This window comes from Oryctolagus cuniculus, chromosome 6 (genome assembly GCF_051225735.1).
Source record: "Oryctolagus cuniculus isolate XC-2025 breed Fujian yellow rabbit chromosome 6, ASM5122573v1, whole genome shotgun sequence".
NCBI lineage: Eukaryota > Metazoa > Chordata > Mammalia > Lagomorpha > Leporidae > Oryctolagus > Oryctolagus cuniculus.
Genome location: NC_142872.1, coordinates 98,357,518 through 98,370,859, shown reverse-complemented (window position 1 = coordinate 98,370,859; position 13,342 = coordinate 98,357,518). Strand labels below are relative to the sequence as shown.

The 13,342-nt window shown below is 38.0% G+C and overlaps 1 protein-coding gene and 1 long non-coding RNA gene across 2 annotated transcripts in view; one reads left to right on the top strand and one right to left on the bottom strand.

Annotated features, from left to right (window-relative positions):
- Window positions 1-13,342, top strand: part of TRPA1 (transient receptor potential cation channel subfamily A member 1) — a 67,643-nt gene that overhangs the window by 17,512 nt on the left and 36,789 nt on the right. The window contains 7 exon segments of the mRNA XM_008255655.5: window positions 1,657-1,756; window positions 2,305-2,405; window positions 4,971-5,140; window positions 5,228-5,392; window positions 7,586-7,700; window positions 8,560-8,726; window positions 10,979-11,072. Of these exon segments, the coding sequence (XP_008253877.4) occupies window positions 1,657-1,756; window positions 2,305-2,405; window positions 4,971-5,140; window positions 5,228-5,392; window positions 7,586-7,700; window positions 8,560-8,726; window positions 10,979-11,072 (912 nt within the window).
- The window catches only part of LOC138849922 (uncharacterized), a 277,914-nt gene continuing 271,046 nt past the window's right edge, over window positions 6,475-13,342 (bottom strand). Inside the window, exon 4 of the long non-coding RNA XR_016235738.1 lies at window positions 6,475-8,786. This is a non-coding gene — a long non-coding RNA (uncharacterized LOC138849922). The remainder of the gene's footprint in view (window positions 8,787-13,342) is intronic.

The following is a 13,342-nucleotide window of genomic DNA, read 5'->3' as shown; positions in this document are numbered from 1 at the left end:
TCACTGTGAAGCCAAATGCAGGCACCAAGGAAAGCCCTTATGATGGACTGCAAGCTGGTCATGAGGGCGGATTAGGCTTGAGCCACTCTGCTGACACTTCTTCAGTGCTGATGGCTTTGAGGCAGAAGGCACAACAGGATTCATATGTAACCTTTGCCTTCCATCTTAAGCTACCTCAATGGCATCATTGGAACAGAGAAATTGAAAAGTATTGTTAAAGATTTGTTATAGTTGAAAGCATGTGATCTTTGTTACCCTTAAGTACTGGAATCAGGCACATTTTGGGTTAAGTTTTAATGAGTTGTTTGCATGAATGAATGTATGGTGGATTTATTTCAACCCCAACTATATCAGCAGTGAATACAGTCCCCTTTTTAGTATTTAGGATGTATGGGATGTCAATAGGAACTATTGAAATTTTGTATTTACATAAAAGCATCCTGGGAATACACTCTATATATCATGGTTTCATACCATGCATGGTTTCCCACAAATGTAGTCACTCTTTACCCAGCAAGAGAACTGCAGCAGAACTTTCCAGCATTCAAAGGGATGCTGCTTCCACTGTCAGTGTATTCAGAGGATCACAAGAGAAAAGCGAAATGTCGTGATCAAACTTTAAGCTCTTTTTATTACCCTAGTGTAAGTATAGAATCCTTTCTGTGAAATTATAAAAGGCTTTTGCTTTTTCTCAAATCAAATATATAAAAATAACTCTAGCAAGAAATATTGGTGCATTTATTTAAAATGTGTATATATGTGTGTGTGTGTGTGTGTGTGTATATATATATATCTTACTGGTTAAGAGGCCATCTTAGGCTAAGACACCTGCATCTGACATTATATACCTGGATTTGTTATTTGGCTCTGGTTCCTGACTCAAGCTTTCAATTCACTAGTACCCCAGGAGGTAGCAATGATGGCTGAAGTATAAGCATCCCTGCTACCCACATGGGGTTCTTGACTCCTGGGCCCTGGGCTAACCTTGGCTGTTGCAGACGCTTGAAGAGTGAACCAGGAGCATGGAAGTGCACACTTTTTCTCTCAAATAAGTTAATCAAAAAAGAAATGTAAAAAAAGGACTGTTCTTATATATTTATATATGTATATACATATATATAGTGATTTTCAAATTCAAAATTTCTCTAATAAATGTTTGGATACAATTTTACTTTATGATTTGAGTGATTTAAATTCAATTATTTCAGTTCACTTATTTCAGATGAAGTAGATTTTTTAAAAAGTGAACAGTTACTTGGGAATTGTTTTAAAAATCACCTATGTGATGCATTTGGAATATACTTTGATAGACCTTTAAAAATCATTTCTTACAGTGAGAACTAAGTTATTGCTATAAGTCCAAGGATTTTATTTTTATGGGCTAGATAGTAATAGAGCTCTTATTGTCTTATGTAAATCATAAACCTAACATGTGAGAATAATTTCATTGTTGAAATAAGGAAAGAATGTCTTGATTTCTGATGTTACAGCATATGAATTATATGGGCATTTCAAGCAATTTGACAGTTATATGCTTTAGTGCTAGCCATAAAAGATACTCTACCCCAGTGAATTAACATTATTTAGAGATGGCAATGTATGTAAACCAGTTTGTCTGTTCATAAACTCTTTGTTCAATGACTCGTTTTATTTTAGGGAGCTGACATTAATATCACCGATGCTGAAGGACGCTCTCCACTTATGTTAGCAACTGCTTCTGCATCTTGGAGCACTGTAAATTTACTGCTTTCTAAAGGTACGAAGAGGGACCAAGCCAAGCCCTTGGAACTGCTACCAATTTGGTTAGATAAATATTTATTAACTATCTATCGTGTGCCATGTATACAAGATAAACAGAACACTTTCCATGTCTGGAAGCTTTTTAGTCCAGTATGGAAACTATACTTTAAAGAGATACTTTTAGAATGGTAATTAATAACATTTATAAGGTATTTGCATATTGCCAAGCATTTTATCAACTTTCTCTCAAAGAATTAGTCCTATGTGGTTTAGGTATAGTGATGATCTCAAATCATTTTTATTGATCTCTTCTTTTTTATTGATCTCTAATCTCCCCATATTTATATTTTATATAATGCATCATATATTCTCCGCTCTCCCTTACATACAAACAGTAAGGTAACTCATTTTTAAATGTGTTTAGTTTTCCCATCTAAATAAGTTTTCCTGTATACTAAAGCTTGGCAAAGTTTTTAAGTCAAAATCTCTTATTAAGTTGAAAACCCACTATTGGCCATGCATTAAACAAATGAGTAGAATTTATATTGGTATTGTATTTTTTAGGTGCTCATGTAGATATAAAAGATCATCTTGGACGTAATTTTTTACATTTGACTGTGCAGCAACCTTATGGGTTAAAAAATTTGCATCCTGAATTTATGCAGGTAATTTATGTCCATGGATTCCATAAACTAAATAGTGCTTAACATAGAGTAAACTGCTTTTTTAACAAAATTGTTATTATTGTGAATGCTGACTCTGGAATTTTTAAAATATTTTAAAATAAAGCTGTCATATTTGAATATTACAGCTTGATAGTGTTGATTGTGATGATAATTAATTGCATTGGGTTTGAGTTTCTAAATTATAGGGATTTTTCATATGCCCTCATGTATAATATGAATATATCCTTAAACAGTTTGATTTCCTTCACTTTTTCACTGTTACAGTTTGTGTATCAGTGGAAAAGCCAAGTACTTGAATCAATTAACAATATTTCACCATCACTTAAAAAGAAAACTCAATATACTTGACTTGTTGATGGCATGTTGAAAGTATTATCTTCATATTATTTTCACTAGCTAGTACTTTTTGAGTGACTTCTAGGTGCATGTGAAGTGTACCATATTTTTGTAAAACCATAATGAGATACCATTTCATCCCAATCACAATGGCTATTATCCAAAAGAGAGAAAGTTAACAAATGTTGGTGAGGATGTGGAGAAAGGGGAACATTTACAAACTGTTGACAGGAATGGTAGATTGGTGCTGCCACTGTGGAAAATGGTATGGAGATTTCTTAAAACAAAACAAAACAAAACAAAACAAAACAAAACAAAACAAAAAACTAGAAATAGACTTACAATAGGATCCAGCAATCCCACTACTGGGTTTATACCCAAAAGACATGAACATGTTGTATAAGAGATATCTGCACCACCATGTTAATAGCTGGATTGTTCACAATAGTAAAAGGTGTCCATCATCAAATAAATGGATAAAGAAAATATTATTCAGCTATTAAAAAAGAATGAAATTCTACCATTTGCATCAAAAGAGATGCAACTGGAAGACATCATGTTGAGTGAAATAATCCAGAGAAAAACACATATACCAATGGTTCTGAATGTTAAACTACTATGTTTTTTTTTTTTGTTTGTTTGTTTGTTTGTTTTTTTGAGATTTATTTATTTGCAAGGCCAAGTTACAGAGAGAGAGGGATGAGAAAGATCTTCCATCCAAGGTTGACCTGCCAAATGGCCACAATGCTCAGGGCTGCATCAGGCTGAAGCCAGAAACCTGGAGCTTCTTCTAGGTCTCCCACATGGGTGGCAGGGGCCCATGCACTTGGGACATATGCTGCTTCCCAGGCACATTAGCAGGGAGGTGGATTAGAAGTAGAGCAGCCAGGACACAAACTGGTTCCCATATGAAATGCCAGCAAAGCAAGTGGCAGCTTAATCCCCTAAGCTACAATGCCAGCCTCTAAACTACTATAGCTTTAATGATCTGTGATTATTTTAAAATATGTTGTATGTGAGTGAAATGGTCATCTTTCCATTTAATTATTGTTTGCAGGCTTTGCCTGTATTATTGAACTAGAGTTTTTACATTTTACTTGTTAATTTCTTTGTTTAGTGGAGCATTAAGCCTTTGACTGTGATGTTAATTAAAAATATGTTATCTCAGCCAGCTCCTTGGCTCATTTGGCTAATCCTCCACCTGCAGCGCCTGCACCCCGGGGTTCTAGTCCCGGTTGGGGCGCCGGATTCTGTCCCGGTTGCTCCTCTTCTAGTCCAGCTCTCTGCTGTGGCCCGGGAGTGCAGTGGAGGATGGCCCAAGTCCTTGGGCCCTGCACCCGCATGTGAGACCAGGAGGAGGCACCCGGCTCCTGGCTTCAGATCTGCGCAGCGCGCTAGCCATAGCGGCCATTTGGGGGTGAACCAACGGAAAAGGAAGACCTTTCTCTCTCTCTCTCTCTCACTGTCTAACTCTGCCTGTCAAAATAATAATAATAATAATAATAATAATAATAAAAGTTATCTCAAAAACTAAAAAAGAAGAAAGAAGCAGAGAAACAGAAAAAGGGAGGGTGAGTGGGAGGAAGAGAATATCATTATATTCTTAGAATTGTATCTATGAACTACATTGAATCTGTTCTGTTGGTATTAAAATCACATTAACATGAAAAAATAAATACTCAGAAAAAATAAACATATTTTAATCAAAAATATAATAATAATAAAATATACGCTTATTGAATATTTTTAAAATAACTAATGTTTATTAATTGGATGAAGTTACCCATTTACTATCATTTTTTATTTACTGTATATATAAAAGATAAACCTAATTTATCTTAACCCTTTTACCTATTGGAATACCTTAGCATTAAGTTCTTAGCTCTCAAAGGGGAAAAATGAGGAGAAGGGCTTAGGGGGATGTTTGGTCAAATTTGTCTGGTAATTGCTGGATTAAAAATATTAAGTACGTTTTTCTCCTTGCAGCCTCTTATATGGTAATATTATAGGCACTAGATTGGGGGCTAGAGCATGGAACTTCATTCATATTTGTTTTATTCTACTACCCATTAGGTTGTTTACAGTTTTTCCTTCAAGGTAAACATGTTGATCCTTGCTGGAAAATAAAGCTGTCTTGCTGAACAGTTTGAAAGACAGTGTAGCAGCATAATAGCAAAGTTTTATGTAGGATATTATTTTTTCCCATAGATGCAATGTATTAAAGAGCTGGTAATGGATGAAGACAATGATGGATGTACTCCTTTACATTATGCTTGCAGACAGGGAGTCCCTGTCTCTGTAAATAACCTACTTGGCTTTAATGTGTCCATTCATTCCAAGAGCAAAGATAAAAAATCACCCCTGCACTTTGCAGCCAGGTAAGAGTTAGTCTTTGCAACATAAATGCATGTCTTCTTTCTGTTGAATATTTACTTTGAAAATAAGAAATCTAATTATTTTTCAAGTTATGGACGTATCAACACCTGTCAGAGGCTCCTCCAAGACATAAGTGATACGAGGCTTTTGAATGAAGGTGACCTTCATGGGATGACTCCTCTACACCTGGCAGCAAAAAATGGACATGACAAAGTAGTGCAGCTTCTTCTGAAAAAGGGTGCACTGTTTATCAGGTGAGAATGTATGACTGGAGTGTTGTTGACCATTTTGTTGACAATTTTCAGGCTTCATCTTCTATTAAAATTAAATTTTGATACATAATTTTATGTTCTTAATTAACTTCTTTTATCTATCTTGATTACTCCTCAAAACATACATGACTTCTCACGTATTGAAAGGGAATTCGCCACGGCTCACTAGGCTAATCCTCCGCCTTGTGGCCCCAGCACACCGGATTCTGTCCCGGTTGCCCCTCTTGCAGGCCAGCTCTCTGCTGTGGCCAGGGAGTGCAGTGGAGGATGGCCCAAGTGCTTGGGCCCTGCACCCCATGGGAGACCAGGAGAAGTACCTGGCTCCTGCCTTCGGATCAGCGCGGTGCCCTGGCCGCAGCGCGCCGGCCACGGCGGCCATTGGAGGGTGAACCAACAGCAAAGGAAGACCTTTCTCTCTGTCTCTCTCTCACTGTCCACTCTGCCTGTCAAAAAAAAAAAAAAAAATTCCTGAACTTCATTATCTGGAGGGTCCTCAGAAAGTTCATGGAATATGTATATTATGAAAAGAATGCATAGATTTCCAAAATTTTTCACGAAAATAAACTTACTTTTTTTTTTTTTTTTTTTTTTGACAGGCAGAGTGGACAGTGAGGGAGAGAGACAGAGAGAAAGGTCTTCCTTTGCCGTTGGTTCACCCTCCAATGGCCGGCGCACCGCGCTGATCTGATGGCTGGAGCCAGGTGCTTCTCCTGGTCTCCCATGGGGTGCAGGGCCCAAGGACTTGGGCCATCCTCCACTGCACTCCCAGGCCACAGCAGAGAGCTGGCCTGGAAGAGGGGCAACCAGGACAGAATCCGGCGCCCCCACCGGGACTAGAACCCAGTGTGCTGGTGCCGCAAGGCGGGGGATTAGCCTAGTGAGCTGCGGCGCCGGCCAATAAACTTACTTTTAATTTCATTTTTCCACAAACTTTTTGAACTCTCCTCATATTTAGAGGAAATTTAACTCCAGGAACAGAACCACGTCAAAAATATGTAAGCATAATAAAACATGTGGCATAATTAAATCACATCATTATGAAAAGCAAAATAAATCTGGAAATATTTTATAAAGTTATATTGAGGTTTATTTTTAATTTCACTGAGGTGATACAGCTACATTGAAAAGGACCTTTCTTCAATTAGAGTAGACTGATAGCAGCAAGTTAGCGAGGTAGCTGTGAACTAATGATCTGTCCAGTTCCTTCAGGCTTCTATAGGAACACCATGCAGTAGGACTGTGAGAGGGACCCAGTGGATCCAGGCCAGTTGTTGCTTAATCACATCACAACTGATCTAGCAATCTAAAACAACCTAAAACAGATGCTCACTTAACAACCTAAACAGATGCTCACTGGCAAAGAAATTGCATTGTGTCAGAATTCTTTTTCTATGTCTACTTGGAAAAGTATTTTTGTTATGACAAGCTCTCATTGTGTTAGCATTTTGAGTTTCTGTGAGAAAGCATAAACATTGCTCAAAGAGAATGAAAGCCTAGTTAGCTTCTTTGAGGGAACAAAAAGAAAACTTTTTCAGACATGACCTTTTTGAAGAGTAAGTTACATTAATCCAAAAATAGCCATGCACTATACTATTGTGATTAGTAACACTACAGGTTGAATATACCTTTTCCCAAAGTGTTTCATGTTTCATAGTTTTATGGATTTTTCAATATTCACATAGATTTAACTACTCAAAAACTTGTGGATTTCAGAGAATTTCAGATGTCAGATTTTTAGGTAGGAATACACAACTTGCATTAACAATATTTATTGTGAAGCCTAATATCATCATCATAATTTTTTTGGCACAATTGTCAATAAAATAGTAAAACAAGCTTTAAAATATATAATAGTTTTGATAAAAATGTGTGTTGCATAGATTTGCTAACTAGTTTCCTCCACCTGGAAGTGTTTGGAAAGTTGTTTATATCATTATATATTTTAATTCACTAATAAAATATATGTGTATATCATATTACAGCTAAATAATTTAAGATGATTGAGCTTGAAGTTAGCTCATTTATTATAAATATAGAAGAAATCTTTAGTTGCCATATCACAGTTACAGGTTTTTCTTTCTTCAGTCATCAGACCCACTTGCAATGAGCCAGTGGGGGGTGTTCCTTCCCACATTTCTTCTGTAAAGCATCTATCTTTTCTTAACTCTTTAACAGTGACCACAATGGCTGGACTGCCTTACATCATGCTTCCTTGGGTGGATACACTCAGACCATGAAGGTCATTCTTGATACTAATTTGAAGTGCACAGATCGGCTAGATGAAGAAGGGGTATGTACTGTGTGTTTCAGACCCCCCCTAAAAATCTCTGCGAGGCAAAAATTTCCAAAATTGCAGGAGTGCCTTATTCTTAGCCATGCTCCTCATTTCCTTGCCCTACGCCCAGACTTTTTTGAGGTTTTTAATCATGCAGCCTCTAGGAGGGAGGAAGAATGAAACAGGAAGAACTGTTGAGGATACCAGTCCAGTCTCACAGGGGCCTGTCTACGGGCACTGTGGTTCCAAGAGAAAGTTTTCACCTCTCCCTGGTGAGCGCGGAAAAGGAAGAGGACAGGGATGAGCGATCACAGCCCTCAGCACATTATTTTGAAGTGTGTTGGTCTGAGGGGCTGTCCTTTTTTATGCTATTATGCCCTTCCTCCTTGTTTGAAGAAGGGATGTACATTTGTCCATAAAATGATAGAGAGAAGCTTGCTGTTGCTTTTTGTTAAAAAAAAAAAAGTATTTTTATGGCAAAATGAAAAATTGGCAACTTTAGAACAGTTTCTCTCCTTTAAAAAAACTACGAGCTCGTGAAAAATCTCAAAGGTGGGAACCACTGCTCCCAGGAGTGTTTTCTTCTGTTTATTACAACACCCTTATCTGGAACTTTGTCCTTGTAGAATCAACTTCCTGCAAAATTTACACCTACACACAGAGACTTGCTACCCCCACCATATTTGAACTTTAAGCTCATTATTTTGGAACTTGCTTCTGAACACCAGTTTTAAATTTTATATATTTTTGGACTTAATAGTTAGCTATATTATAATGTCTTTTAAGCAGTTCATCCATGAAACAAGGCAGGCAAATGACCAAAGGCCTATTAACCATTGCCCCTACATCTTCTGTGCTTTGCTCCCTATAAAAGAATACTGCGCTTCACTTTGCTGCGAGGGAGGGCCACGCCAAAGCTGTGGCGCTTCTTCTGAGCTACGATGCCGACATCGTCCTGAACAAGCAGCAGGCCTCCTTTCTGCACGTGGCACTTCACAATAAGAGGAAGGAAGTGGTTCTCACAGCCATCAGGAACAAAAGGTACACTGCCTTCCCATTTGGTCATTTAGTTATCCTCTGATGTCAGCAGTGATTCACAGCCTGAGAGGAACAAGAAAGAGAAGAACAAGTAGCCTTAATTCAATGTGTTTAAATGTCAGTTGGTTACAAAAAATTTTAATGGACTTTTTCGGTGACAACAGGTATGTTACTTCACCTCTGCCACCTTCAGTTTTCAGAAAGTGGTAAATTGAATTCAAAGATAAGTTTATTTGGTTTCAAAAACTTATTGAAGTTCATGTATACAAGAGGTCTTGAAAAAGCTCAAGGAAATGAGCATTATGAGAACACTGCATGTATTTCAAAATTTTTGCACCAAAATGAACTTCTCTTTTGGTTCTATTTTTCCATGAATATTTTGAAGTACCCTCAGTAGTATCTGGCACTGTGATGACTGTCGAGCAAACTCTTCCCTCCTTTCCTGAACTCGCCCTACACACCCTTGCCAACAGAAGGCTCACAACCAGATGATGCTGAGAATATTCTGTGAGGCAAATCCATGTTGTTAGCTGGGCCACATAATGCAATTTCCCTTAGCACATGATGTTTTTGCAGGGTAGGTATTTCAACTATACTCCAAAGGCTTTAATGATGGAGACAGAGGGTTGTTTTTCCAATTTAATACAAGTAAACTTTTTTATACAATTACAGACAAATACACAAGGTCCCAGGGCCACCCAGTAGTGGATACAGAGGTGAACAATCTCATACTCCAGGCAGATCAAGACTGAGTTTCTGACCATGGGCAGTATCAAGAAACTCATTACTTTGAAAAATGACTTGTTGAAAGTGTGTAACCAGAAGTTTTCTTATGACAATGTAGATATTCTAGATGGATTTTACTGATAATGTTAAGAGAGAATTTGTCTGGCTTGTGATTAGAACCAGTGCAATCATTAGATAAGATCTTGGATAAAAGGAATTCTTCTTTGCTTTCTGTTATACATTTAGTTCTTCCTTGTATTGTAATCATCTTCTTATCTAATCCAACTGGGATAAACTCTGTAATATTTTGGCAGGATCTATGCTTATTAAAGTTATTCATTTTGTAGTTTAATTCAATCATACTGTATTCATGAAATAACTATTAAATATGGGCCCAATGGGGTGTGTGTGTGTGTGTGTGTGAGAGAGAGAGAAAGAGAGAGAGAGAGAGAGAGAGAATATGTGGGTATCTCTACTTAACATGATCAGTTTTGAAAGCACTCAAAATTTCATGATTGCAGGAGAAAGAGATAATAAAGGTCTAACTTCTTCGGAAGGCATTCATAGAAAGAGATGGAACAGTAATTATAACAGCCAGCATGGATTTTGCCTACATTCCTAATTTTCACTGATGGACATAGAACCTGTTAATGTGGTTTTTTTTTTTTTTTTTTTTTTTTTTTTGGACAGGCAGAGTGGACAGAGAGAGAGAGAGAAAGACAGAGAAAGGTCTTCCTTTTGCCATTGGTTCACCCTCCATTGGCCGCCATGGCCGGCACGCTGCAGCCAGTGCACCGCTCTGATCCAAAGCCAGGAGCCAGGTGCTTCTCCTGGTCTCCCATGTGGGTTCAGGGTCCAAGTACTTGGGCCATCCTCCTGCACTCCTGGGCCATAGCAGAGAGCTGGATTGGAAGATGGGCAACCGGGACAGAATCCGGCGCCCCGACTGGGACTAGAACCCAGTGTGCCGGTGCTGCAGGTGGAGGATTAGCCTATTGAGCTGCGGTGCCAGCTCATCTTTTTTTTGAACATTTATTTATTTATTTTGAAAGTCAGAGTTACAAAGAGAGAGAAGGAGAGGCAGAGAGAGAGAGAGAGAGAGAGAGAGGTCTTCCATCCACTGGTTCACTTCCCAATTGTATGCAATGGCTGGAGCTGTGCCTATCTGAAACCAGGAGCCAGGAGCCTCCTCCAGGTCTCCCACACAGGCGCAGGAACCCAAGGACTTGGACCATCCTCCACTGCTTTCCCAGGCCATAGCAGAGAGCTGGATTGGAAGAGTAGCAGCCGGGACTCAAACTGGCGCCCATATGGGATGTCGGCACTGTAGGTGGTGGCTTTACCCACTGGCACCAATGTATTCATCTTGATTCACCTATTTCTTCCATTAGAACCAATATGGGAGCTTTACATTTCATGAGTAAACTCAAATTTCAGTTTTTCCTAAAGATAAAATCTTGCTGAGTTTCAAATGTTGCAGACCAGAAGCATTAAGATTTGTGTTTATCTTACTTATTTTTATTTTACAGATGGGATGAATGTTTAAAGGTTTTTAGTCATCATTCTCCAAGCAATAAATGTCCAATCATGGAAATGGTAGAATATCTTCCTGAATGCATGAAAGTAAGCTCTCCAAGACAGAACTACTCATGGCTATATGCTTGGCATTTATTATGATGTGAGGATGTGTCATTATAATTATAATCTAATAATATTGATTTCCATTTGTAAATAAATTTTCTAGTTTCCATAGGCTACAAGAGATGCTAACCCAAAAGTATGTAATGAGTTTCTACTTAGACCAAGTATCAAGTTACTTATTGTGTAACATAGGAAAATATGGTAAACATTTCTTATTCAAACAGTCCAAGTTTAGAGCAGACACTATAGAATGGTAATTGCTAGCTGAATAAAGCCTCTTAGAGGTGTTTTATTCTACACACATGTTATTATTTCATCCATTGCTATCATTTAAAACCAGGATGGTTTCCTTAAGGATCTAGATATCTGTCTTTCTACAAAAACGTGATGATGTAGGCCTGCCTTCTTGTAAGGTGGGAAATTGCTGGACAAGCAGCAGCTGCTTCCTTTGAATGGGACATGCGCTCTCCCATTTTACATGTCCCAACCCTCCCTTTTGTATACTCAGCTCCAATGACTAATATTAGCCATCCTGCATTGACAAACGTGTGTAATTGCTTTCTTTTTGGTAGAGACAGATTTCTTCATTTGTGCTTCTATCCAAACTGAAGATAAAAGCAGGGGCAATAGCTAATGCTTCAAGAACAATGGCAAGCAGTCCATATTATACCTGACATGGTTCATTCATTTATATTACAGTCATGTGTCAGTGACAGAATCAGTTCTGATAAATACATCATTAATGTAATAATTTCATTGTATACACATGATAGACCGTATTTATGCAAACTAAGATTGCTACAACATAACCAGGTGATATAATCTTACGGGACCACAATTGTATATCCATCATTGAACAAAAAATCATTATATGGCTCATGATTGTACATGCCCTTCCTCTGTGGGTTTTTGAACGTATGACTTTTTTTTTTAACTTTTATTTAATGAATATAAATTTCCAAAGTATGATTTATGGATTACAATGGCTTCCCCCCCATACCGTCCCTCCCACCCACAACCCTCCTCTTTCCCACTCCCTCTCCCCTTCCATTCACATCAAGATTCATTTTCGATTATCTTAATATACAGAAGATCAGCTTAGTATACATTAAGTAAGGATTTCAACAGTTTGCTCCCACACAGAAACATAAAGTGAAAAATAATAGATGATTTTTTTTTAATGATGATGAAATCAGATCAGACCTATTGTCATGTTTAATCCCAGTGAGAGTCAAGTTGGGAGTTGATAATTTCTTTTTTTTTTTTTTTACAGAGGATCAGTTTAGTATGCATTAAGTAAAGATTTCAACAGTATGCACCCCCATAGAAACACAAAGTGAAATATATTGTTTGAGTACTCGTTATAGCATTAAATCTCAATGCACAGCACATTAAGGACAGAGATCCTACATGAGGAGTAAGTGCACAGTGACTCCTGTTGTTGACTTTACCAATTGACACTCCTGTCTATGGCATCAGTAATCTCCCTATGCTCCAGTCATGAGTTTCCAAGGCTATGGAAGCCCTCTGAGTTCTCCGATTCTTATCTTGTTTAGACAAGGTCATAGTCAAAGTGGAGGTTCTCTCTTCCCTTCAGAGAAAGGTACCCCCTTCTTTGAAGACCTGTTCTTTCCACTGGGATCTCACTCGCAGAGATCTTTTGCCAGAGTGTCTTGGCTTTCCATGCCTGAAATACTCTCATGGGCTTTTCAGCCAGATCCGAATGCCTTTAGGGCTGATTCTGAGGCCAGAGTGCTATTTAGGACATCTGCCATTCTATGAGTCTGCTGAGTGTCTCACTTCCCATGTTGGATCACTCTCCCCTTTATTTATTCTATCGGTTAGTGTTAGCAGGTACTAGACTTGTTTATGTGCTCCCTTTGACTCTTAGTCCTTTCATTATGATCAATTGTGAACTGAAATTGATCACTTGGAATAGTGAGATGGCATTGGTATGACTTTCTATGCTAGGTTAAATGCACATACATGACTTGATGCCTGTTACAAGAAAAATATGTGTACATTGTTGAAAACATGAATGTTAAATGTTGTAAATCAAATATCTCCTTGGAAAGGTTGAGATTTAAGGACTATGACAGACATAGAATAATCAAGAAAAGCAGAATTATTTCAAATGTCATTCAAAGGGAAAAATATGTTCAAATGTGCGGGGAGGCAGTAAGACATAGTGACAGAGAGGCTAGAAGACAAGATCTGGAGCCTAGAGGCCCTGGGATTTAATTCTGGCTTTG